Source organism: Erpetoichthys calabaricus, chromosome 3, assembly GCF_900747795.2.
Source record: "Erpetoichthys calabaricus chromosome 3, fErpCal1.3, whole genome shotgun sequence".
NCBI lineage: Eukaryota > Metazoa > Chordata > Cladistia > Polypteriformes > Polypteridae > Erpetoichthys > Erpetoichthys calabaricus.
This window is the reverse complement of record NC_041396.2, coordinates 50626993-50653777: the sequence shown is the minus strand read 5'-3', so window position 1 is coordinate 50653777 and position 26785 is coordinate 50626993. Positions and strand designations below refer to the sequence as shown.

The window sequence follows — 26785 nt, the reverse complement described above, 5'->3', positions numbered from 1 at the left end:
CTTCACCAGAAGTGGTCACAAAAAAGGGTTAAAAGTGACCTTGAGACAGACAGAGTTAAGAAGTGAGAAACGGAGTCCTTGGTGACATTTTTTAAATGGTCAAGTGGTGAGCCACTCCAACCAGGTAGACAAGAATGTACGTGCCACGTAGGAAGGCCTTGAATGGTAAAGGTCCAGAGTGGTTTTTTATTCATTTTATTTTGTAATTCTGTGTTCTTCTGTTTTTGTGTTTCTTTGCCATTTTAATCACTACAAGGGTGACGTATCCTATTACAGCATATTTAGACAAGGTGTCTTCTTCTGTAAGTAGGATGATTAGCAAAAGTTCAATGTTTTGCATCCTGGTTAACTAGTTTGAGTGAAAAAGATTATCGCAGTCAAAGTCTGACTGTTCCCTGAAATTGTAAATGAATTATAAAAACCTATGAATAACTATTAATCCTGTATACAAAGATAAAGCCCCGTCTCTCACTCTGTATACATGTTGTAGGCTAATAGGGAAGTGCGTCTCATTGCAAAACACCTGGGCTGATGGTAATGAGATGATATAAATTATATATATATATTTACAGTAGTTACCTTTAGTGTCTTCCTTTATAGTATATACACATCACTCATTTTAAAAATATTTCAGTTTTGTGCAGAATGCTCAGATGGGCTGAGATTTAACCAACATTAGAACTTTTCTGGAGATGAGTGAATTTCATATGAGAAAACCCTAAATGCGCTGTGGTCATATTTACAAGGGACTTTAGAACTGGTTTTCTGTTTTTTCATTTATACCAAAATCCCAATTAAATATGTTAAAATTCAATATATGAAAAGGAAAAAAGAAAAGAACAATGAATGTAATATTTTTATGGACACTGCATATACCAATCATCTGAACAATGACAGGGTGCTATTACTCAAGTAAACGTGAATACAGAAATGCCTCAAAATGGTTTTATACATGAAAAAGTTTATGTTGCAAACAATATTAAAGGAATAATAGTGTTATTAGACAATGCTGGGTATGTTTGTTCAACTGAAACCTGTCCAAACTCATGAATATTCAAGTAACAAAGTATGAATGTACACCATGCTGAATTTCTATAGTCAGACCATAATTAACTCAAATAGTCTGGCAACAATTTGTCAAACATGTCTTAGCGAAAGACACAAAAAATATTTTTTAACATTATTTTAAATTCATACAAGAGAATAACAAAGCATATGTTTGACAATATGTGTAAAAGGATCAAATCAAAGCAGTTAAGCCAAATAAAGCAAGAGAAATGCCTTCATGTACTGTATGTACTGTATCTCTGTTTAAAACCAATACATTAATGATGAACACGAAGCAAAACCATCAGCATGATACATCAAAAGAAAGAAAAAGTAAAAAAGAAATAAATGCACACAAGGACATCTTTGTATTTTTTATTGTCACAAGTTCATTTTTCTCTCTTCTTCTTATTTCTTCACAAACATCTGCAAAAATTATAATATGAATATTAAAAAGTTAAAATGTTTAAACAAAACATTTCAAAATGCAATTAATTAGTATTTTTATTTAAATCAACTACCACATTATTTAAAATTTACAATGCAGTGTCTAATAATACACATTTTTTATTGACTTACACAAATACCTGTCTTGACTCTGACTTTTAAATGAAGTAATACAGGTAAAATATTTAAGTTTAAATTAAACATTGCATGTATAACAAAAGCATACTGAATACTGCAAAAATCAGACGTAGATTATCATATTAAATTTGATTCAGTGTTCTCAATTGTAGAGGTTCAATTTGTCAAATTGTAAAAATTGCCCAAATTTCGATTTGCAATAGCTTAAAAAAATGTCACCAGGACAGTTCTGGTGTATCATTGTGCCTGTTCACTGTCTGGGCAAAGTGTGCAGGTTCTCCCCTTGTGGTCTGGGGTTGTGCATGTGCATGGAAAGTGAATTAGTGACCCTAAATTGGGCCTGCATGGGAGGATACATGAGCAGTCCTGTGATGGCCCAAGTGTTGATGGGAGAGGATCTGATGACATCAAATTTGATTAGTCACGTTTAAGAATAATATGTTATATAATGTAAACTACCATCTGTAAAAAGCAATGGACAGGAACAATATGATTGCATATTTATTTTAATTAGAATAAAGTTTTAGTTTGCATTTGTGAAAAATTAATGAGGGGGTGACTATTTTTCAGAGTAGCACAAAGACTTACACTTTGTATTTTACTGTACAAATATCTGAATTTCTTCATTATTCTTTTCTCCATTGTCATAATTAAGTGCTAATTTTATGACAAACAAATGTCAAATACCTCGTCCTTTTCATAAAAAAAACTTTTTATTTAACAACCTGAATAGAAAAACTAAATCAATAGGATAACAATGGGCCAGCATCCACTACAAAGTTGCGTCCAGTCTTGCATGCAGGGCAGCTAGGATAGTTTCTGGCTTCAAAAACGCTGAACCAGATTAAGTGAGTTAGATAATAAATGAATGGATGAATCAATAAATGAATCTAACTTGCTGCATCCATAAGGCAAATCTGGCATAGGAATTACCGTATTTACGCGTGTACCACGCACAATTTTTTTTTTCCTGAAAATTAGCATTAGAAAATCAGGTGCGCATCATACACGAGGAAATTTTCTTCTGTAATGTTTACTTCTTCTGCTTGGGCTTTCTCGTTTGCTCTCGCGCGCTCTCTCTCTCTCGCTCGTTCGCTTGCACTCTCTCTCTCTCTCTCTCTCGCTTGCGCGCTCTTTCTCTCTCTCGCTCGCTCTTTCATCAGGCAACAAAAACAGAAGGGCATTTCGCGGAAAATGTGCCCTAAACGCTTCACAATCACGTGTGTCGTACACGGGGCAAATTATTTTCACGATTTTCTTTGTAAAAATTAGGGTGCGCGTCTTACATGAGGGCGCGTGGTACACGAGTAAAAACGGTAAGTACTTTCTAACAAAATTGACAAAATGTTCCCATGGCTCTGAATTCAATTAAGTGGAATTTAAAATGAATGGACTAATGTTAAGGTGTTCCGTAAATACCATTCAAAAATGTTTAAAAAATGACTTACCATAGCCATTATATGTCATTATTCGAAGAAGGTTTGTTATGCTCAGGACTTGAATCTGCTCGTTTTACTGGTACTTCAGTCTTAATCAGTGGTGTGAGATCTGCAGAAGGGGAAAGTAAGTTAACACAATTCACCACTCTATGACTCATTTACACAAAATACTTTCAAAAAAGTAGTAGTAGTAGCAGCAGTGAGCACCTCCAGAAGTTATTTGTTAAATCAGATGAAGTCAAAAAACAACAAAGTAATATTTATCTTCAACTATAGCTAGATCTATATCTATTGATAGATCTATAAAAAAATCAAAATAATTGAATAGTCTGCGTATTTAGAATAATAATGCTTTACAAAAATATTTCATACTAAATCTGAAAAAATACAAAAATTATAAACATTTTTATCAAATAACAGAAGCATCTGCGTTCAAGAAGTGAAAATGTTAAGATTCAGAAATGTTTTGTATTGAGGTTCTATATCATTATACTTAATGCTTTAAATAATAAGTTGAGACTATATCACCCTCTTCAAGTAATAACGTTGTGATGGACTATGCAAGCAGTTTAAGTAACTACATAGATCTGAAATAAAGCAAAATGGTGCATACTTAGACCTAAGAAAAGTATCATATAAAATGAAAAGGAAGACAGTGCAAGTAATTCCATTTCATTTACTGTAAGATCTAGTCTATTGCTCCTCCTTGGGAATACACTGGTGCTCTAATGGAGCATAAAAAATACAGATCTCCTTTACTATGCCCTGCCTTCCTCCAACCTTTTCATTAGTATGTTAAAACAATTATTATGAGAACAGACCATTCAGCCCAGAAAGTTTCTCCATCCTATTCACCTCAATTATCCAAAATAACTTCAAGTCAAGATGTGAAGGTCCCATGCTACTTAGTAATTTATTCCCTGTGTCAATTGTTTTATGAGTGAAGACTTTCTAATATTTATGTGAAATCTGCCCTTAAATTTCGAGCCATGTCCCCCTGTTCTAGTTGAAGAACTTATTTGAAAGTAACAGCTGGGATCTACCATACTAACTCTAATTACCTGGCCCCTTAAACTTTGTTTGTTTAAAATGGAATGGTTCATCTCCTTCAGCCTTTCCTCATAGCTCATATCCTGCAGTCCCAGAAACAACCTGGACACTCTTCTATGGACTTTCTCTTGTGCTGCTATGTCTTTTTTGCAGCCTGAAGACCAAAGCTGTACACAGTCCTACTCTCTTAACTTGTATTCTACACATTGTGATATATAACCTAACACTCTATTAGCCTCTTGATTTATTCTATACACTGTCTTGATGTAGATAGTAATGAGAACAATATGACTTCTAGATCCTTCTCATAAGGTATAATTCCAAAGTTCAGACTCAGTGTATTCAGATCTAATATTTCTACTTTCTATGTGTAATGCCTTATATTTACTTATTTTAAATTTTATCTGCCATATATCTGCCCAAGTCTGTATGCTATTCAAGTCACTCAATAACAATTTAACTGATTTTACCTCAGCTGCCCTACTACCTAGAATAGTATAATTTGCAAACTTAATAAGCTTACTGATTACATTCTTGTCTACATTGTTTATGTACAGTATATTACAAAGAGCAGCGGGCCAAGCTCTGATCCGTGAGGGCCACTAATTCAAACATCTCCTAGTTGTGAAGAAATCCCCCTCACCCTAACCCTTTACTTTCTGTGTTTGAGCCAATTTCATACTATATATGCACTGTGCCTTGAATTCCCACTTCTTTTAGTTTGATCACTAAATTAACATTGTGGCACTTTATTAAAAGCCTTCTGAAAATCAAGATAAATAATATCATAGGTACCAATGTTATCATATGCTTTTGTTGCTTCATTATAGATTCCAGAATATTACAGAAACTCGTCCTTCACTATTTAAGCCCAAGTTGACTATTCACTAATATATCTGTTCTAGACATGTGCTGCTTGATCTTTTTATTTAATAATTGTTTCCAGTAATTTTCTTGTGATGCATATTAATCTTACTAGCCTAAAGTTACTTGAATCAGCCCTAAATAAAATAAACTCTCCCTAAATAAAAATACAGACAGGAAGATACTACACAAAAAACACAGTCCTTCCAATAATACAATGCACAAAAATATTTACAAAAAGAAAAATCAGTGTATATACAAAAAAACAAAACGTGCACCAAAAACCACATTCATATAAATACTTCCACCAAAACAATACTACAGTATTACTAGAAAATACTTATTTTATATGTACAAAAAGAAAATATATACAAAATAAGGCCCAAGCTGCTATGCTTGATGTACTGTTGAATCGGTCACCACTAAGACTCAGTCAAATGACAACACCTGCAGGCAGGAAGTGCCTTTTATACTTGGTGATGTTTTACCAACCAATCATCAAGCACTAGGGCACCCTGTAACTAACAGCGGGTGACATGAGCACTGTCTTACATCCCGTCATTTCCACCCCTGCAAGGTCTCTATTATAGTAATGAATGTCTCGTGACTGTGCACGCACATGCACAGGAACGAAGCTTGTGCACATTCAAATTTGTATCTAAGGTAAGTTAATACCTCTCATTCTAATACTACTATTAGAATTAACCTCTGGGATCCCTTTAACTTTCCACTATAAACTAAATGCTTCATCCCTCTTTCCTTTTGCTTCAGGTAGCGATGAGCTGCTGGCAAGGAACCAGGCTGTGAATGAAGGCACGTGGGCCTCTTCACCTCCATGCAGCTGAGGAGACCAGCAATGTGCAGCATTGCACCGTTAAAGCAGTGTTAAAACACTAGCAAAAACATTGTCTTGCTTTTCTTCTGCTAAATAAGAAAGGTAAATACCATTCCTTCTTTTCTGGTCTCCTTCCCTTTCTTTTTGCTAATGCCTGGGTAGGCACATTACCACACTAGCATCCCCAAGTCCTTCTTCAAGTTGTAGATTTTTCATATCCCTCTATGGCTGATGATCTCTTTGTTCTTGTTTGAACCATTGTGAGAGTCAAATTTTGAATCAACCTGTATATGACCCATAAACTAAAATAAAATGGCAAAGTGTAACCATACAAGAGCACAAGGCTGCTTGAAGCACACAAGCTTCTTCATCTTATAATGGTTACAGTTCTAAGAGAGGTATTGTATACCAATGATTTATAAAATGTATGATATTCATGACATAAATACACATCTGATTTCTTCAGAAGCACCTTCAAAGTCAATGAAGACAATAAGATCATCATTTTTCAAATAATTTCTGCGTTGCAGGTCATAATGGGAAATGAGCACATTCCATCCCCAAGTCCAGCTTCGGTAGCAGTCACAGGTTGAATCATAAGTGCCAGTTTTAGAAGGTCTGTCCCAATAGAGCAGACCATTTGAACCTAAAAGTGAAAGCAGATATAGTGTGAGTATTTTCCTACAGATATACCCAATAACTTATGACTAGTTATTCATCACAGACATTCAACATTAAGGACTTTTAAATAGGACTAAGCAATGAAGGAGAATGTAGGATAAAGGTTTCTAATTGTAATAGAATGTGTAAATCTGAACATTGGCTCCAAAATCCGTACTAACCCCTACGTTTTCTGTGGTGGCGATCTGCGCCACCACCACTTAATCAAAGCACCATGATGTCCCTACATTGATGGATTAAAGGCCAGAAGTCCACATGACCGTCATCATCAAATTCTTCCATAAGAACCCTGAATATAATGAGGACTGATTGAGGTCATTTATGTCAGGTAGAATGCCTAGAGAGGGTTGGGTGGTCTCGTGGCCTGGAACCCCTGCAGATTTTATTTTTTTCTCCAGCTGTCTGGAGCTTTTTTTTTTGTTTTTTCTGTTCTCCCTGGCCATCGGACCTTACTTTTATTCTATGTTAATTAGAGTTCCTTAATTTTAATTCTTATTTATTTTGTCTTTTTTCTCTTTCTTCATCATGTAAAGCACTTTGAGCTACATTGTTTGTATGAAAATGTGTTCTATAAATAAATGTTGTTGTTGTTGTTGTAGTTAATAGCAAAAAGATGTTTAATTTCAGTTAGTGCCCCTGGCTTCCTTTCTCTGTCCAGGGACAGGCAGGTAATGTGTAGCCTTGAAGTCAGTGTGCCCAGTGATCATCTACTGTCTTATCTGGCACGGAGTCATGAATTGCAGCCAGTGTTGCCAGTACTGATTAACCAAGAAGTAGCAGGTTCAGAAAACAGTAAAAGATATGGTAAAGTAAGGTAAGGAAAAGCATTCTACTGTCTAAATACTTAAATACATTCATAATCTCTCTTAAGGTTTTAAACATGAGAGTTCAAAAATGTAGAACAGATATAATTTAATTTCAAACATTTTCTTTGGGTGTTTTCCCAGTTTTCATTTCTGTGGTCTTGCCCATTCCACTCTGAAAAAATTAGATTAACAATTACACTCCAATAAAGTGTCAGAATCCTGCCTGTATAATAAATTTAGGGATGCCAATTGCAAGGTACATAGAAAAGCCGTGTGTTGTGAGACATGTAGTCTCTGGGAATTATTGTGAGCAAAGAGTATGACTGGAAGTCAAAAACATCCATAATAAATCACGTCAGATGAAATTAACATTCAATGCTAATGGACAAGTAAAAAATTGTAAGTTGAGGTTCCAAAAAAGAAAGCAAAAACTTGACACTATGGCCAACTTGAATAAAAGCTAACTATCACTGGGATTCTTGAAAGATTAAGATATTTACGAACCAAGGAATAACAACTGCCTCCATATTTATACCATCACTATTGGTAACGCAGAAAGCATGATAGAAAGAGTACATGACACTATTCAGAGTGTTGTGTAAATAATAAAAGTGGAATGATAATAAACTTTTTCAATTCAAGTCAAAATAAAAAAACTAACCAAAAAAAATTGAAGCCTTGCACAAAAAAAACACACACAAACCAAATAAGTAAATACGTTATCACATGTGTGCACACAGGGGATAACCTAAGGCACGGGTGTCGAACTCCAGGCCTGGTGGGCCACTGTGGCTTCAGGTTTTCATTCTCACTCTTTTCCTAATCAGTGATCAGTTTTCACTGCTAATGAACTAATTTTTCCCTTCATTTTAATAGCCGTTTGTAAGGATTCAGTCCTCTGAATTTATTCTTGTTTTCATTAAATGACAGCCAAACAGAAATGTGAAACGAGGCAACAGATGACCAGTTAAATTGGGATTTCAAACTCAACCAATTTCACTCCAACCAGTCTCTTAATGACAAGCCCATTCTTGCTGTTAATTAAGCCCCTTATTTAATTCCATGGCTTGTTGCTGCTCTCATTCTGCCACAGCAGACATTTCCAAAACTGTTGATTTTTCTTTTTCTAAGAACATCACCAAAATGTTTTGGTGACCTGAGAGATCAGCCTTACTGAGACCTTCGCCTTTCTTTATGTTCAGATGTTGTGTGATGGGCAAAGGTAAGCTGGTCATGTGGATGGCTTGTTTTGTGTCTCATTATTGTATGGCTGCTAATTAAGGAAAGAGAAATAATTAAGGGGTCTGAGTCAAATTATTTAAAACTAAAGCAAAAGAAATTAATCAGCAGCAAAAACTGGTCACTAATGAAGAAGATGGTTAGAATGAAAACCTGCAGCCACTGAGGCCCTCCAGGACCGGAGTTCGACACGTCTGGCCTAAGGTGATGATAATTACCCGCTGTTCCATGGGTTGGCGCTGTGTACTAACACCTTTATTCTTCTCCCCTCTGCAGAACGTAAGACTGACGGCTTTAACATAAATGACGTCATTTCTGGTGTCACCCGTCTGAAAAGACGTTATTTGCTCAAAACCATTTGTAAAACGCATTTCTTTTTCTTTCTTTTAATTATATGGGGTTTGCCTATGAGTGCCCCAAAATTTTGTGTCCCTGTCTAACTCTCTTAAAATGTATAAAATGTTAATAATAGTTAACGATACTGAACTAGTATTGACACATTTGTAGTCAGATGAAGAACATTGTAAAAGGGGGCCCAATAGGGACTGTAATTAAGTGTCTCTTTCAAAACACTAAGATTATCTGAAAGAAAGAAAGAAAGAAAGAAAGAAAGAAAGAAAGAAAGAAAGAAAGAAAGAAAGAAAGAAAGAAAGAAAGAAAGAAAGAAAGAAAGAAAGAAAGAAAGAAAGAACATAACACAGGTAGTTAAAGGAAGGAAAATGGTAAATAGGTAGAAAACTAGATATTTAGCTCAAAAGAATAAATATGTAGATTTCCTGTCTTTCATTTTACCCTAGACTTTGAGTTTTCCTGACTCTTTCTACCTCAGTTTATGACTAATCATTGTTGAACCCTGTGCATCCAACGTCTGGTTTAATTTTGCTTGCGATCTTTCATGTGATTTTACAAATAAGATATTTAGCCTTGTGCTTCAAGGGAGAGTAGCATGGTGATGAATCTTAATGCTCAGATCAACTGTTTGCCAAAGCTGGGTCACTAGTGCCATATACCTTGTCTGATCTGTAGCTGCCTAACAACATAGTCATTGTACTTTGATAACCATCTTAATAAATCTACAGCACATAGCATTGGACATTTAATTGAAAATAGCTTAAGTGAGTCACTAGCCAAAGATTCCAACTTTTGTTGTGATTAGAACTGCTTTGTGACCTGTGGTATGACACTTTCAAAGATGGAGTTCATTTAAATCAGTCCTACCTCATGCCCATAGGAGTTTGCCATGGAACTATTGCACAATGTTCATTTTTATAAACGTGCTTGCGCATCATACAGACTACTTGGGCTTTAAAAATATTGTTCCATATTTTCACTCACCAGGTATAATCAACTTCCCATCTGTTGTAAAACTCCTGCTTGGAGATATTCTCAATTTTATGTCAGGATTTTGATCAAGTACTGTGATGGTGACTTGACGGTTAGCGGCAGGCCATTGTAAATTATCATCATTTTCACCACTTGTAAGATGAAAGAAAGCTCCAGTGTAGTTCAACTCATAGGAATGTGGAAGAAGTTGAATCCCATAGCCATAGCCTTCAGGGCTGTAAAAACGTGGACTTTGAATATAATCTCCGATTTTAGTAGTCTGAAGAAGTTTACTAAATTTAGGGATTTGCCAGACACCCCTTGGACAGCGAGTCTCTGCCAGGCTGATGTCGTCAATGAAAATCCCTCCTTGTGAGTTTTCCGGATCTTTTTTCACCCCTTGGAATGCATAGCGAAACTTTGAGCTGGCATTCAGTTGCACATGTGCAATTTTCCAGCTATGCTCAAGATCTCCTGTAAAAGTAGAGCATATCAGAAAACCCCATTACATTGGGATTACATTGTTCACAACAAGTATTAGAACACTTGTACGTATAAAAAAGTCTTACCTGAGAAAGTCTGCATTTTCACAAGTTTTTGGATGTTGCCTGTCTCATCATATATTCTTATCCATACAACTAGCAGGTCTTTAGGGCTTCCAGTCATTTTGTAAAAGAACTGTAAACACTGAAGCTGGCGTTTAGGATACAAAATGCGGGACTCTAGGAGAGCCGTTTCATCTATTTTCCCAAACTTTGTATTAAAGTACATGAAGTATCCAGCATCTAGAGTTACATACGGAAAAAACTGTTTGCTTCAATCATTTAAAGGATTATTGGAAAACTGTTTATGGGTGTCATAACATAATGTTAGAAAGCATAAATTTAAAACAAGTCCATTTAATCGTATTTGTCTAAGTCTTTTTATATATTTGTTTCTTTTAATAAATATTAATATACACTGATTAATTTGGAAGATACAACACTTTCAAAAAATAGTAAAATTTGAAGCATAAAGTTAAAAGGAATAATTATAAAAAAAATAAATATAGGCAGCAGTATATAGGAAAAAAGACAGCACATCATACATAACAAGGACAAATTTAGTCCAGGAGAATGTCCTATTTAAAATAAAAAAAATCAGGAGTGGGCTTCCCTAGACTTTCTCGTATACTCAGACATGGGGAAGGATATTTGAGGAGTAAACTGCAAGACAATGATTATATTTTTATATTATGTACATTAAAGAACCATCAACAACAAATCAAATGAAATTAATAATATATTGAACAGTTATTATAAAAGTAAAGAATAAATCGGACTCTGCAGCTGCATGAATAAAAGGTAAAGTACCACTTCCGGTTAATGGAAATAGCTCAAAAGTTGATGGAAATCTACTTTTGTACCTAATAATTGTACGCAAAATTTGATTGACCTAAGTGAAAGTGTACTGAAGTTATTGTGTTTACACACACACACACACACACACAAGACAGACACACAGACATAATTCCAAAAATGGTATTTTTATACACAGTTGTCTAAAATGTCGATTCATCAAAATCTCGAAACTGGATTTTTGGAGGATTCCAATACTTTCCCTATACTTCATAAATGAGAAAGTCAGGGAGGTCTAAAACGTTGAGATTCATCAAAATCTCAACATCAAATCTTTAGACAATTACAATAGTTTCCCTATACTCTGTATACAAGAAAGTAAAAATAAATTTCATATAAAGGTTTAAAATCTGTGTCTTTAAAAGTAGTAAGAACAAAGGTGCTCCAGTGGCTTACTACTGCAACATTAAGTAATTTGTAAAATCTATCACTTTAATATCATGTGTGTAACTCAGTTTACAAATCACTTATTAAACAAGAATTACTTTTTACTTTTAGATGCACTTAAATGTTTAATTGGAAAGTTTGCAATTTGAGATATCACCTCTGCATTGTCCAGTAAGGGTGTGGTCCTCCATCCCAGAGGATCCTTTAACATGGCTCCAATTGCTATCATCATTTGAGTGTTGGATCATCCCACAGATGTTAATATATTCAAAGGTACATTGATCCATAAATGTAAGGGAAGAGGCTACAACATAAAAAAGCATATATGTTGGCAGCTTGTAAGTATGCCCATCATTAAAGATTTTTTATATCAAACCTATCTATCTATCTATCTATCTATCTATCTATCTATCTATCTATCTATCTATCTATCTATCTATCTATCTATCTATCTATCTATCTATCTATCTATCTATCTGTTATAGAGTGCCATCTATCTATCTATCTATCTATCTATCTATCTATCTATCTATCTATCTATCTATCTATCTATCTATCTATCTATCTATCTATCTATCTGTTATAGAGTGCCATCTATCTATCTATCTATCTATCTATCTATCTATCTATCTATCTATCTATCTATCTATCTATCTATCTATCTATCTATCTATCTGTTATAGAGTGCCATCTATCTATCTATCTATCTATCTATCTATCTATCTATCTATCTATCTATCTATCTATCTATCTATCTATCTCTATCTATCTATCTGTTATAGAGTGCCATCTATCTATCTATCTATCTATCTATCTATCTATCTATCTATCTATCTATCTATCTATCTATCTATCAAATTACATTTGCTAATACAACAAACTCCATTAAGGCATAATTTCCTAAAATTATTAAAATTCTAAAAAATTTTACAAAGTGACCTGCACAGCATTATGCAATGAACCAGGATAACATATCACCTAACATAGCAGTGGCTTCAGTTCAAGCCACTTAAATGACATGCAACACTGCCTATCTATGTAACAATTCATTGATTTACATATATATTATTATTTGTGGTGGTAGAAATGTCTTGGAATTCCTCTCCTAATGAATCTGTTTTTGTGGCTTGTGAAAGCTGTTAAATATGTAAAGTGTAACATCTACAGACTCATGTATTTTCTGTACCCTCTTCTTGCCATGCTCAGTCATGGAGAAGTATAAAAGACACTGCTGGACTGACATACAGTATTTGCCACTTATAACATTTGAATAAGAATTAATGTGCAAGTTAGGCAGGTAACAATGTACTTCCTACATATTTTTCAGATTAATATGCATAAGTATAGAAAAACCTACTACCTCTTTGTTGCTTTTTCGCATTCTAAAATTTCTTGTCTTAATTGGTAAAGACCATGAAGTACAATAACATTTTTTACTTTCAATCTTATTTCTTGTAATACTGAGCACTTTAAGAGATACATTTTACAATATTTCGCTTCCTTCCTTCTGATATGTTTCCATGGCCAAATGGTAGTTTGATTTGGACCTCAAGCAGATTAAGTGATATATTGATTGCAGGGAACGTACAAAACCATGTATCATTCACATTGCATTTCAGTTTTTTCTGTCACTACAAACAAACAATCCGACATTTTTTAATGAAAACAAAAACCTGTTTGCTGTGATACTGAAATGCTAAGTATGTTTCTCTGAACCAAGTGGATGCCTATTTATTAAAATGGTTGGAAACGGCTCTTGAAGGCATCATTCACTGCAGTAGAAGTCAGTATACAAAGGCTTGTGTTTTCTGTACTTTACAGGCCAGTTGGTACACAGGTTTTATGTACAGAAAAAAAATATTAACTGCTTGAATTTGCTTTTCATTGTAAACTAAATTAGAAATAGTTTTGTACAGTCTTTAGCTTGCCCATGTAAAGTTCTTAAACACATTCCTTTCATTTTCTAAACCTCTTGCTTGGTGAGAACAGAGTCATTTTGAAAATACTTTACTATACTTACAACAGTTATACATTTTATTTAACCTCTTCAAATCAAGCCTACTGAAGTCCAAGTACTGTCCAATAGCACTGGTCAGCTCTGGAATTTTGGCTGTAATACTTGGAATATTTGGATGCTTGTTGAAAGTGTAAGGTCCATAATGCATTATAGATTCATAATCATAAGGAGTATTTTGATCAGTAATGAACTGATCATTATATTTCACAAAATTGTGCTCCATGCCTAGAAAAAAAGAAACAATGTACATTTTTATTAAGGAAACTTTAAATATTATAGCAGTTATGTATACAGTAAACAGCTAAGAGTAGAATGCATCCATCCATCTTCCTATACCGCTTTTCAATGGTATGGCTATGGGGCAGCTGCAGCCTATCCCAGCAATCATAGGACACATATATGGCACAGGAAATAGCCACCAGGAAGGGTTTACAAAAGTGAACATTATCTAATAATACAAATACTGAAGAGAAAAACTAACAATACAGCATCAAGCGGTCTGTAGGCAAGGATCAGATTTAAACAGCTGATGTAGGGGGTATTACAACTGGGTTAAAGTTATTAAACCATGGCAACAAATGTCATTCTCTTTTCATAAGAGCTACAATTAAGTTTAAAATATTACACATGATTGTATGTTTCTTTTTTAGTTGGTAGCAGTGCTGTATTCCTAATAAATAATTATAAATGTATCTGCCCATAGGGATTATACCCACAGTTAGTGGGTTAGGGTTTCTCTACACAGTAGTTAACCCTCTTTAATAAAATCCCTGCGTGCGTCCATGTGTCCGTGTGTGTGTGTCTTCTGGTGAAGTGCGCATGCATGGGGCACTCTTTAATAAAGGACATCATTGCTGGGAAGAGTGCTGATTGGCTAGTCGCGGCCACGCACATAAAATCCGTTGCTGGGGAGATGCCACACATACAATAATCGGCTGCATGCCAGCACAGATTAATTTAAAATACTTGCTGGGGAACTGCACAGTACTTGCTGGAGAGACGCCACAGCCACGATTATCAACTGCACGCCACACATTACATCAGTTCCTGGGGAGACTCTGCTGATTGCCCACTGTTGTGACAGAAAATTAAACGCATATTACAGACAAGGCGGAAGTACAGGGAAGGGCGGAATGAGTGGCAGAGTCACCGGCCTCTAGCAGATGCTTCAAAGGCCGTCTGACGCGTCACACAAGACAGAGAGGGCGGGAATTAAAATATCGCACAGCCGATCCAATCGGATTTCAGTAAAGGAGGTAACACCTAAAACATAAGGCACGAAAAATCCAATCGGGTACTGAGACGCGGAGACCAGCTTCCCCAAAGAGGTGGGATTAGTGTTTGTTGTTGTGCAAGTGTTCACTCTGAGGATGTCAGATTTGCGATTAAGAAGCTTGGCCCGGTAAAGTGTAAAGTGTCAGTCGTTGAAGGGGTTTTCCTAAATATACGAATTTTCATGATATTACATTAGGATGCCTTTTAAAAGTGGATTTATTTTCGCGCACATAAAATCCGTTGCTGGGGAGACGCCACACATACAATAATCAGCTGCATGCCAGCACAGATTAAAATACTTGCTGGGGAACTGCACAGTTCTTGCTAGAGAGACGCCACAGCAAGCTAAAATAAAGAGAGGCAGGATAGGAGATCTTCAAACGGAAACAACTTATCAATCAACAGCCACAGAGGAGAGGATAAATGTAATATTAATTATACTTACTGTATTGTCATATACGTTTCTATTTTATTTTTATTATTATTTTACTTTAGGCTTCTTGCAAAAATAAAGACTGTTCCAACTAATGTTTATGCACTACTGTTCTAGCGCCTGTTATTGTAACAGGCTTAATGTCTAGTGTCATAATAAAGACAGAAGCGCGTTATTGAATGCAGTATACTGGCAACAATGTATGCTAAACATACGGTGTTTATCTTTATTTTAAACAATCTTGAATTGTAACAACAAGGTGAGATTCATTTATTATCTTATTTTCCATTTTAGTATTCATTTACTGTCACTAACCTGGAAGGACCTGATCCCACCAAATCTTTATATAATCATCCCGGTCTGTACGGGATTGCTCGTGATAAAATCCCAAAGCATGCAGAAGCTCATGTTCAATGGTGGCTTTGTAGTCACAGTCTTGGCCAAGCGATAACTGCTGACCTGTTTGTAAATCGCCAACCTGAGACCAGCATCTGTAAGGAAGACTTTCAGTGTTATCAGACTGTCAGAGAAAATCATATATACATTTGAGACTGTGTTGGTGGCTTGTCATTATCATAAATATGAAACTGAAAAAAATTATTTGCTTTTCCCAATCACATGTCTTAATTCAATTATTTATTCAGTGAATTAGTTTCTTTTATTTTCTAAACATGCTGATTCCATTAATAGATTGCAACAAGCTTATCCCAATAGAAGTGAATGGAAGGGAGAAGTACCAATGGACAAGGTCCCAGTCCATTGCAGGGATTGCTTACATATACACCCACAATTTGAAATGCCTAAGCAGCCTAAACTGCAAGTGTATTGATAATGGGGATGAGACAGAGTATACAGGGTGGTCCATATCTAACTATGCAACTTTTAATGCAATGCAATGCAATAATTGCATACTTAGATATGGACCAACCTATAGGAGTTGGGTGGAAAACTATGTTTCTTGGTACAGAGAGAACTGTCAGCATCTTAACATCAGCAAAACCAAGGAACTGACTATTGACTTTTGTCAAACCAAAGAGTCTCTATGTCACTATTCAGGGAGTTGATATAGAGGTGGTGCACTCCTACAGGTACTTGGACATCCATATCAATGACAGGGTGGAGTGTTCTCGTAACACAAAGGAACTATATAAGAAAGGGCAGAGCAGACTCTGGGTCCTGCATTCCTTTAATGTAGGAAGAGAGATCCTTCACATCATCTACAGCTCTGTGATGGCCAGTGCAGTTTTCTATGCAGCAGTGTGTTGGGCAGCTAACTTTACTTCAAGCTAATTAAAGGACAGGTTCAGTTATGGGAAAAATTATGGACCCCCCAGGAGTTTAGTAACAAATTAAAACAAAACTCAGTGCCATTCTTAACAATGCTGCACATCCTCTCTCTGACACACTAACACTGAGGACTTCAATGAATGAATTATTTAGCAGAAGTGTGTAAAGAAACATTATAGGGGCTCCTGTATATCAACAGCAACACACCTGTATGATGCTTCACTGTGACTGTGACTGTGACTGCCAAGGCAGAAAATTTCTCTTTCTTTCTTTCTTTCTTTCTTTCTTTCTTTCTTTCTTTCTTTCTTTCTTTCTAACCTTTCTGCAATATTAGTCATTCTGGTGTGTGTTCAGAGCATAGCATCTGTATATATGTATTCGTTTATCTACAGTGCATCCGGAAAGTATTCACAGCGCATCACTTTTTCCACAATTTGTTATGTTACAGCCTTATTCCAAAATGGATTAAATTCATTTTTTTCCTCAGAATTCTACACACAACACCCCATAATGACAACGTGAAAAAAGTTTACTTGAGGTTTTTGCAAATTTATTAAAAATAAAAAAATTGAGAAAGCACATGTACATAAGTATTCACAGCCTTTGCCATGAAGCTCAAAATTGAGCTCAGGTGCATCCTGTTTCCCCTGATCATCCTTGAGATGTTTCTGCAGCTTAATTGGAGTCCACCTGTGGTAAATTCAGTTGATTGGACATGATTTGGAAAGGCACACACCTGTCTATATAAGGTCCCACAGTTGACAGTTCATGTCAGAGCACAAACTAAGCATGAAGTCAAAGGAATTGTCTGTAGACCTCCGAGACAGGATTGTCTTGAGGCACATATCTGGGGAAGGTTACAGAAAAATTTCTGTTGCTTTGAAGGTCCCAATGAGCACAGTGGCCTCCATCATCCGTAAGTGGAAGAAGTTCAAAACCACCAGGACTCTTCCTAGAGCTGGCCGGCCATCTAAACTGAGCAATCGGGGGAGAAGAGACTTAGTCAGGGAGGTGACCAAGAACCCGATGGTCACTCTGTCAGAGCTCCAGAGGTCCTCTGTGGAGAGAGGAGAACCTTCCAGAAGGACAACCATCTCTGCAGCAATCCACTAATCAGGCCTGTATGGTAGAGTGGCCAGACGGAAGCCACTCCTTAGTAAAAGGCACATGGCAGCCCGCCTGGAGTTTGCCAAAAGGCACCTGAAGGACTCTCAGACCATGAGAAAGAAAATTCTCTGGTCTGATGAGACAAAGATTGAACTCTTTGGTGTGAATGCCAGGCATCACGTTTGGAGGAAACCAGGCACCGCTCATCACCAGGCCAATGCCATCCCTACAGTGAAGCATGGTGGTGGCAGCATCATGCAGTGGGGATGTTTTTCAGCGGCAGGAACTGGGAGACTAGTCAGGATAAAGGGAAAGATGACTACAGCAATGTACAGAGACATCCTGGATGAAAACCTGCTCCAGAGCGCTCTTGACCTCAGACTGGGGCATCTTTCAGCAGGACAACGACTCTAAGCACACAGCCAAGATATCAAAGGAGTGGCTTCAGGACAACTCTGTGAATGTCCTTGAGTGGCCCAGCCAGAGCCCAGACTTGAATCCGATTGAACATCTCTGGAGAGATCTTAAAATGGCTGTGCACCGACGCTTCCCATCCAACCTGATGGAGTTTGAGAGGTGCTGCAAAGAGGAATGGGCGAAACTGGCCAAGGATATGTGTGCCAAGCTTGTGGCATCATATTCAAAAAGACTTGATGCTGTAATTGCTGCCAAAGGTGCATTGACAAAGTATTGAGCAACGGCTGTGAATACTTATGTACATGGGATTTCTCAGTTTTTTTATTTTTAATAAATTTGCAAAAAACTCAAGTAAACTTTTTTCATGTTGTCATTATGGGGTGTTGTGTGTAGAATTCTGAGGAAAAAATGAATTTAATCCATTTTGGAATAATGCTGTAACATAACAAAATGTGGAAAAAGTGATGCGCTGTGAATACTTTCCGGATGCACTGTATCTACAGTAATTATGTATGTATTTATTTATTTAAAGAGATTCTGTAAAAAGCAGAATATCCCCTTGGGGACAAATAAAAAAAGTTCTATTTATCTGTGGGATGTCTGAGGAAAATAAAATATTTGGAGAAATGTTCACAGAGATATGGGAGAAGAAGCAAACTCCACATTGACAATGAGTAGGCCAGGCTTTATAACCAGAACACTGGAGCTGAGTGACAGACCTTTGGTCATATATTGTAATGTCCAAATTGTAATGTCCAAATTGTACATTTTCAATTTAAAAATCAACTAAATGATTATTTTAACTATATACCTAAGACTATCCATCTACTGTGGAGCCTGCTTTTAGACATGGAAAGAAACGGGAGTCCCTGAAAAAACTATTGAATGTAAAGGAAAAATCAGGACCCTCAGCATAAGGCATCTGTGGGCCAAAGACAAACCTGACAACACTACCTATCACACCACCTTTTATCAAAATTTAAGATGTTCTAAATTCTATTAAAAACTTACAAATCACATGTTTAACCACTGACCCCAGAAGTTCAGCTGAAATGCAACAATGGATAAACATTTCTCTCTATTATATAGAAAAATCTTGGGACGAGACTGCTTCAGAGAGTCAAGACGTGACTGTCACAGAGAGACACTTTCACGTCTCGCAAGACAAAGAGTAGATGACAGAGTAGAACATCGTAAAGAATTCAAAAACATTGGTGCGATACACATGCAGAGAAGGTTAGAGATAATGGAAGTATGAAAATTCAAAAGTCTCCAAAAAATGATAGTAAAGGTCACATTAGTGCAAACAAACGGAAAATATTACTCAGTGAAAGAATGGAACAGTGAAAAGAGATTGAATATATTGTTCGGATTTAGACTTTAAGTTGGTGACTTGTAGATCGTCTAATTCGTGTTGCCATCAGGGAAAAGTAATGTTTCTTCCCAATGAAGAGGCGCATCTGCGAGAATTAAAAGATTTGTTGTTTGGTGAAAGTGAAATCCACAAACGCTGTCATGCTTGGGTCACAGAGTTGCACAGATACACAGGAGATTTTGGACACAGAAATGTTATTCAAACATTTCAAACAAACATAAGTCTCTTTCAGGAGTGAATCGAGCTCCAAGTGTAGTCGGAAGGGACAGTTCCGTCTTTAAATTAAAAGAATAGAAAATCTATGGGGGAGAAGAGAGACAAGGCAGTGAGACAAAAGGACAGTTGCTGTACAGGCTTTGAAATGTTCAAAGCGCCGCGCAAGATGGAGATCACATGGCACGGCTGCAGCAGCAAGTCAGCAGCTGATTGAGCAAAGAGGAGGTTAAAAAAAACAGTATTTGTTTCCCATTGTATCACCATTTAAGAGGGGCTTCGGAGGAGCGACCACGTCTCCTTGGGGTGTGTTCAGCCCCCCTCTTCATAACGCGAGCGACAGAGACGTGAAGTGGCTGCCATGTAGTGCAGGTCGGGGATGGGGGGGGAGTGTTGGCAAGCGAAGCGAGCAGGGGGAAAAGCCCCCTAGTTTTTGTTAAAATTAAGCATTCAGCATTAAGCATTAAGTATCCAGCACTTTAAAAGTAACACCTCAGAAACTGAAAATTAAACTGAATTTCTGAATTCCTTCCAAGTAAATAGCATTTTAATTTGACAACAGTAGCTATTTTTTTTTTTGTTCTTTGACGTTAATGAATTATATTTGAAAAAGAAGGATATTATATTGTTTAACGGGGATTGGGCTTCTCAAAGAATGTATAGAAAATATAAACTTCAGAAACTGGAAGGCCTATGAATTCCTCAGCATTTATATCATACTTACCCATCTAGTTTTTCAAATTTTATGAAGCTGCTTTCACCTTCATAAGGTTTAAAATCCACACAGGATTTCAGCCTATAGACTTCGAACACCTGATGGATAACACCCTTGGCATTTAAATCTGCAATTTACAACAAAAAAGAATATACTTGTTTGTTTTTGTTTATTTCATTTGCTTGTCTGCTAGATGAGTTCATAATCATATTTTTATTGTATAAGTGTAAGTCAGTAATTTCACACACTTTTGTTTGAACTGGCTGTACGGCTTTCTCCATGCACACTTTGGGGACATGGTTTATTTCTGTGATCACAGTGGTAAAGTTTCAAACTCGATGAGTCAGTTTCTCTTGTTGTTTTTGAAGAATAAATATGGCCGTTTGCACCAAACAAGAATAGTAAGTAGTGATCCACTTTTTATGGGCTGAAGGTGTACCAGGGGCCAAAAATCATCATTGGTTCATCAGAGTCGTGGTACTTACTTGTTCGATGTTGTCATCGGTAATGGACAAGGATAGACACCCCACTCCTTCTTTGTGCTTAACACTTTTACAGCCATTTTGAAAATTTTCATTCTATTTGTAAACACTTCCTTGTGGTAAAACACTGTCTCCATATAGTCCAGAAAACCTCCTCTGGATTTCAGCCCATGCTGCACTTTCAGCCCATAAAAAAATCAGATCACTGCTCTCTGTTCTTCTTTGGTGCAGCAATCATGTTTACTCTTATAAAACAACAAAAGACTGATCAAGGTTGAAACTTTAGCACTGTGACCACAGACACACCAACCCAAACAAAATTATCAAAAAGTGTGGATGCAATACTTTTTAGTTTAATTTGCTTGAATAACATATAATTTAATTAATACAGCTGTAAAAATGTGACTTTTTGATGATTAAATTAACTAAACATTTAATGTTGGAAAAAAAAAACAAATTCCTTATACCTCTGGATACTGACATTCATCCATTTGCTAAGCTCGCTCTTTCCAATATAATACTATCTTTAGCTGGAGCCTATCATGGCAGAAATGGGCATAAGGCAGGGCCCAACACCAGAAAGTATACCAGTCTCTCATAAGACACACTCATTTGATGCCACTTTAGATGTATAAGTCCACCTGGAAGCATGTGCTTAAAAAACTCTGCACAAAAAAAATGTATCTATTGTCATTTGATTATTTTTTTGCCAAAATAAGCTCCATCTCCTTAAAACGATATAAAAAACTAAGTGGATGGATATCCAATATTGTAGTCAGGGTCCTACAGTCTATTATGTTGGCCTGAGGTACAAGTGAAAAGGTAAATCTGGAAAGGTTTCAACATCTACTTACACATAGTGCATCAACAAAATGCAATTTATTAGTTAATAATCAAATTTGCCTTAGAATTTTAAAAACTAGAGTAAACCAGGAAAACCACTTATGTGGATAAAAAGTTCACAACCAGTGATCCCTCTAAATAACCAGACTCCTACCTGAACTACTTTTATGGGGCTCTGGAGCCTGGAGGTAGAAGCATTAAACCATAGAAGTGACTTATAGTCCATGATTGAAATTTCTTAATTTTAAATTTGTTTGGTACACCAGATTTTTTATTTTGGCATAAAAAGCAAATATTTAATATTTTTACCAAGGCTGTCAGTCAGAATGTACGGGATGGGGAATTTCCATCGGTAAGTGGTGTTTCTTAGTGCATTACGTCCTGGCTGTGAAAATGAAATAAACAAGAAAGTAGTTATTTTTTCAAAACATTCTGTCACAGACCGGAGAGTTGAGGCTGTTACCACTGCACCCTGCCAGTAGCACATACCCGAATGGATCCATTGTACCCAAAGAAACCAGAGGATCAAACAGATGTGTAATGAGATCACGGGAACAAAAAACCCAGATATGGAGAAACAAAAAAGAAGGTCCCATGTCACTGCTCAGGATTAAGCAGGCTCAGAAAATGGTATTGTATGGTATGGTAAAAAGGTGCAAAAAAACAAAAATCCAAGGTGTCAAACATAAAATGAATTCAACACAGTACAGTCATTAAAAAAAATAAGCAAAACTAATAATGATCAAATATATAGTAAAACTTGGTAAGGATTAGAATCTAAAGCTCTTAATCCATATAGACCAAAAAAAAAAAATACAAAATAACGGAAAAATATTTCTTTCTATAGTTAATAACTCAACCACTCTATAAAACAGATGGCAAAAACTGGCTATATGGAGAGATCCCCTTTTTAAACAAACAAATGCAGCTGGAGTGTAATAACATAACTAATCTCCAACTACCCACAATTCTGCTTTGATTCCCCCAAATGAAGCCTAAGACATTGCTCACAAGCAATTTCGAAAACCTCTCAGCCAGTTAGGTTGCAAGGACTACACCATGCAAGAGCTAGGGCACTGCTGAGCATTTGTGGCCATCAACAAGTTCCTGCCAAGCTCTATTCATTTCACTCTGGAGATCCCCATAATAATCACTCTTACTAAAAATAAACAATGCACAATATAAAAGAAAGTAGTTCCATCTACCAGCGTTTTTTCCCATACCACAGTTTTTCCTCTTCTGCACAAACGCACCGCACCATTCCAAAGCCACTCACGGTATATCTGAATGATGATGAGGACAGCGCATAGCAAAACAAGCACTATAAGGTAAGGTAAGGTATCACGAAATCCCTATCAAAACAAACACACCACAAATAACTCATAGAAAATGTCTGACTGCCCTGAAGTGATTTTCCATGCATTTGAAGCTGGCTCATGCTACTGCATTGCAATGCTCGTTTGGCCTCCCACTCTGCTCCCTATTCAGTTATTTGTCTAATTATTATATAGTCTCTCCGCTGGGATGCAGTAATTTCAGAAACTGTTTAAATAGATTGTATACTAGTTGCTCTGCTTTATACCTTAAGGCAGCGTTTCTCAAGTATTTGCGACCCAAGTTTTCATAACAGATTTAATCGCGCCCCCCTAACGTTTTTTGAAAGGAGCCCACTAATACCAATTTGTTCTTTTTTAATTAATGATATATCATAGATGTACAGTTAGGTCCATAAATATTTGGACAGAGACAACTTTTTTCTAATTTTGGTTCTGTACATTACCACAATGAATTTTAAATGAAACAACTCAGATGCAGTTGAAGTGCAGACTTTCAGCTTTAATTCAGTGGGTTGAACAAAACGATTGTATAAAAATGTGAGGCAACTAAAGCATTTTTTGAACACAATCCCTTCATTTCAGGGGCTCAAAAGTAATTGGACAATTGACTCAAAGGCTATTTCATGGGCAGGTGTGGGCAAGTCCGTTGTTATGTCATTATCAATTAAGCAGATACAAGGCTGCTTATGGAGCTGATTTGAGGTGTGGTGCTTGCATGTGGAAGATTTTGCTGTGAACAGACAATGTGCGGTCAAAGGAGCTTTTATCTAACTCTATATTTATTTTTCTAGTTTCAGAATGTAGTTTAAGTTAATTTGTTTTGGTTTCAATAGATGTATTTTTCGTATTTTCGATTCTTTTTTCTTTTTTTCACATCTTTACACCCCCCTAGTGGGGCCCGCCCCACAGTTTGAGAACCACTGCCTTAAGGTTTAACGTGTACTAAAATCTCTTTTTTACATTGTCAAATAAACTTTTAGTGCAATATGAGAACATAAGAAAAATTCAGTTATTCAGACCAACATAGCTTGTCAATACTTGTTCCCTGAATGGGCCCAAATGTCACTGAGATTTGAAGGTTTCCACATTGCTAAAGTATTGTAATAAGTTTATATGTTTAATATGTCACTGTGCTCTGTACAAAAAGTATTTTATAAATCTGCTCACATGTACAGCTAAAGGCCAGATTTAGCACAGAGGGGCTCATCATTTAGAACTGCTAGGCAAGCATTAGAAGACAAGAAAGGGACAACTACGAAAATGGGCATTGTACTATTTCTGTGTGTTAGAGTCAGCATGAAATTGTATCCTCTTTTGGCCTTGTTTGGAATGGCATGATTTACCTAAGTAAGGACATGGAGAGAGAGTATAAAGCCTTGGAACATTGCCCGGCACACCTTTCAAGCCAACGGACGGATGGGAGATGCCGTCATCCGATCCTGAAAATCACTCCAGTGCAGTGATGAAAATGGCAGGCTCTACACAAAATCTTGCTATGGCTTCCGTCGTCTGTAATACTGCGTAAACCGCCATTAAAGAAAGCTAAGTTATTTCCTCTTATGTGATTTCTTACCGCAGTATCACTATGGGAGGGATATCACCTCTTTGTAATATATCTATTTAGGTTCAGGTTACTTAAGACGCCACAATTACAAAACAAATGTATTTCCAGGGAGCTAGTGCCCCCTATAGGAAAACAAGTATTTACAGCTACATTACCAGGTGACTCCTCCATGCTTTTCATGTGAAAAAGGTTTTTGTAAAATTTAGTTGTATTTTGATTGCCATTCATGCTCCAGTGCTGTATTTGCACCTGCACAGTGAATGAACAGTAGTAGTTTCTTGTTGGGTATTTCACATGACTTATCTTTACAACAAAGATTCTTTTAATCTTAGTATAAACTCTGTTTTGTGATTCCATTTTCAAACTTGTATACATTCCCCATTTTTTTTACAGATCCCTTTTTCAGTTTGGTCTGTTTTGACCTGTGACAATGGCATAAGACTTACAGGTAATGCAATATCTCCTTCCACCAATGGTGTTTTTGACTCTAAAAAAAAGAGACACGGTCAATTCTGTTTAATATATCATAAAGACATTTTTGAGATTTTCTGAGAGAGTAAATAAAAAATAAATTAATTAAAATTTGTAATAAATTCAGCAAAGAGTATTCAACAAAATGGTTAGCAAATCTGTAAATACTTAAGAAATGTGTATATTTCAGGACTGCATTTTTAAATAAGAAGCTAATTGTTCTTTAAAGGAAAAGAGGACTCTATAATGAAGAAGCATGGAAGCTCTTCCTTAGCACTCACCTTGATTAAGAAAGGGAATGTCATACTTTGTTTTGCCTTCATCAATTATGACAACTAAACAAAGCAAAGACAAAAATATATCATTTAGTGGGTTTTACTCCAAACATTCTGTTAAATATACTTCAATACAAATAATGACTATGGTATCATTAAGCACATTTATAAGCACCGATGCAGCTTTGTCACTATAACTGCTGAATAGGAAATCAAATAAGTTGAAGGCAATTTGTGAAGAGCTGAAGGTTTCTGTCAGAGAAGTATATGAAAATGTTTGAATGACTTCATTATGTAGAATGTGATAACCCAAAATACAAGCCACAATATCTTAAATTGTTCATTAATTGAATTGATTGGTCTGAATAGACAGAGGGGCATGTGGGTATAAATATCAGGAATGTTCTATCACTTCTCAGCTGCTTCTATCTTTCATCATACAGCAGTTGAACATCTTTGCCTTTGGCTCTTATAATAAGTGGAGATTGTGTTCCTTTGTTTGACTTTTTCATTATTCTTCTTTCAGAACTATTGTTTATTTTTGTCTAAAGCCACTAACTCAATGTTACACATCTACATATGTAAATGTTATAAAGTGCTATATAAATAAATGTTGTTGTTACATTTTGTATTTTATTATTGTCTTGGTCCTTTAAATGCAGCAGATTAGCTATTGTAAGTAGTCAAACCCTATTAATCCAATTCACGCATTCACCAGCACTCACACTGGGCCAATGTACAGGCATATCTATGGTGATACAAAAATGCTAATTAATATAAAGCGTTAACAGTATTGTTATGTCTTTACTATCTACATCTTTAATGTACAGTATGCTATAAAAATAATGCAGTACCTTTTTCTTTTGATAAGCGATGGATCTAAAATAAAAGGAAATTTATAACAGCATATTAATGACTTATATTCACAGAAAAAATGGAGCAAGACATATAATTGTAACACAGTACTTGTGAATGACAATAATAAAAATAGATCTTACTGTGAATGAATGGGAAAACACAACCAAGCTTAGGAGACAAACAAGTGCACTGAAGTCCATCTTTGAAGAAACAAGAAGGCAAACCAGCAGCACATACAGTAAATACTTGTAAGTGAAAAGGACTTTGATCAGTGATTAAGAGTATTGGGGGATAATTTATTTATTAGGAGGCTGACCTTGTGAAGCCCGCATTATCTTTTCCACAGCGGTCCAGATAAAATGCTTAAACACATAAAATGCTTTATGACACTTGGTACCAAGTTCTATATTAAAGGTAGATATAACTTTTGGTACCTTATAGATAAAGAAAAGACTAAAACATT

At 36.1% G+C, this 26785-nt stretch overlaps 2 protein-coding genes across 2 annotated transcripts in view; one reads left to right on the top strand and one right to left on the bottom strand.

Annotated features, from left to right (window-relative positions):
* Nucleotides 1-26785, top strand: part of LOC114648027 (adhesion G protein-coupled receptor F5-like) — a 395766-nt gene that overhangs the window by 294927 nt on the left and 74054 nt on the right. The window lies entirely within an intron of this gene.
* Nucleotides 1409-26583, bottom strand: LOC114649285 (meprin A subunit alpha-like). Its single transcript, XM_051925637.1, has 14 exons — nucleotides 26463-26583; nucleotides 26319-26343; nucleotides 25471-25524; nucleotides 25165-25205; nucleotides 22127-22202; nucleotides 20502-20619; nucleotides 15694-15869; nucleotides 13674-13895; nucleotides 11811-11957; nucleotides 10439-10654; nucleotides 9882-10343; nucleotides 6293-6466; nucleotides 3081-3180; nucleotides 1409-1473 (listed from the first exon to the last, which is right to left on the bottom strand). The coding sequence occupies exons 1-13, from the start codon at nucleotides 26520-26522 to the stop codon at nucleotides 3089-3091; spliced, it is 1863 nt and encodes a 620-aa protein (XP_051781597.1). The 5' UTR covers nucleotides 26523-26583; the 3' UTR covers nucleotides 1409-1473; nucleotides 3081-3088.

Excerpts from the sequence above, each read along its gene's own strand:
- LOC114649285 (XM_051925637.1), bottom strand. The coding sequence starts at position 26,522 with ATGGACTTCAGTGCACTTGTTTGTCTCCTAAGCTTGGTTGTGTTTTCC. Across the intron at positions 22,203-25,164 it reads AAGGAGATATTGCATTACCT|CCAGGACGTAATGCACTAAG; the intron begins GTAAGTCTTATG and ends TCATTTTCACAG. Across the intron at positions 3,181-6,292 it reads TGTCTTCATTGACTTTGAAG|ATCTCACACCACTGATTAAG; the intron begins GTGCTTCTGAAG and ends CCCCTTCTGCAG.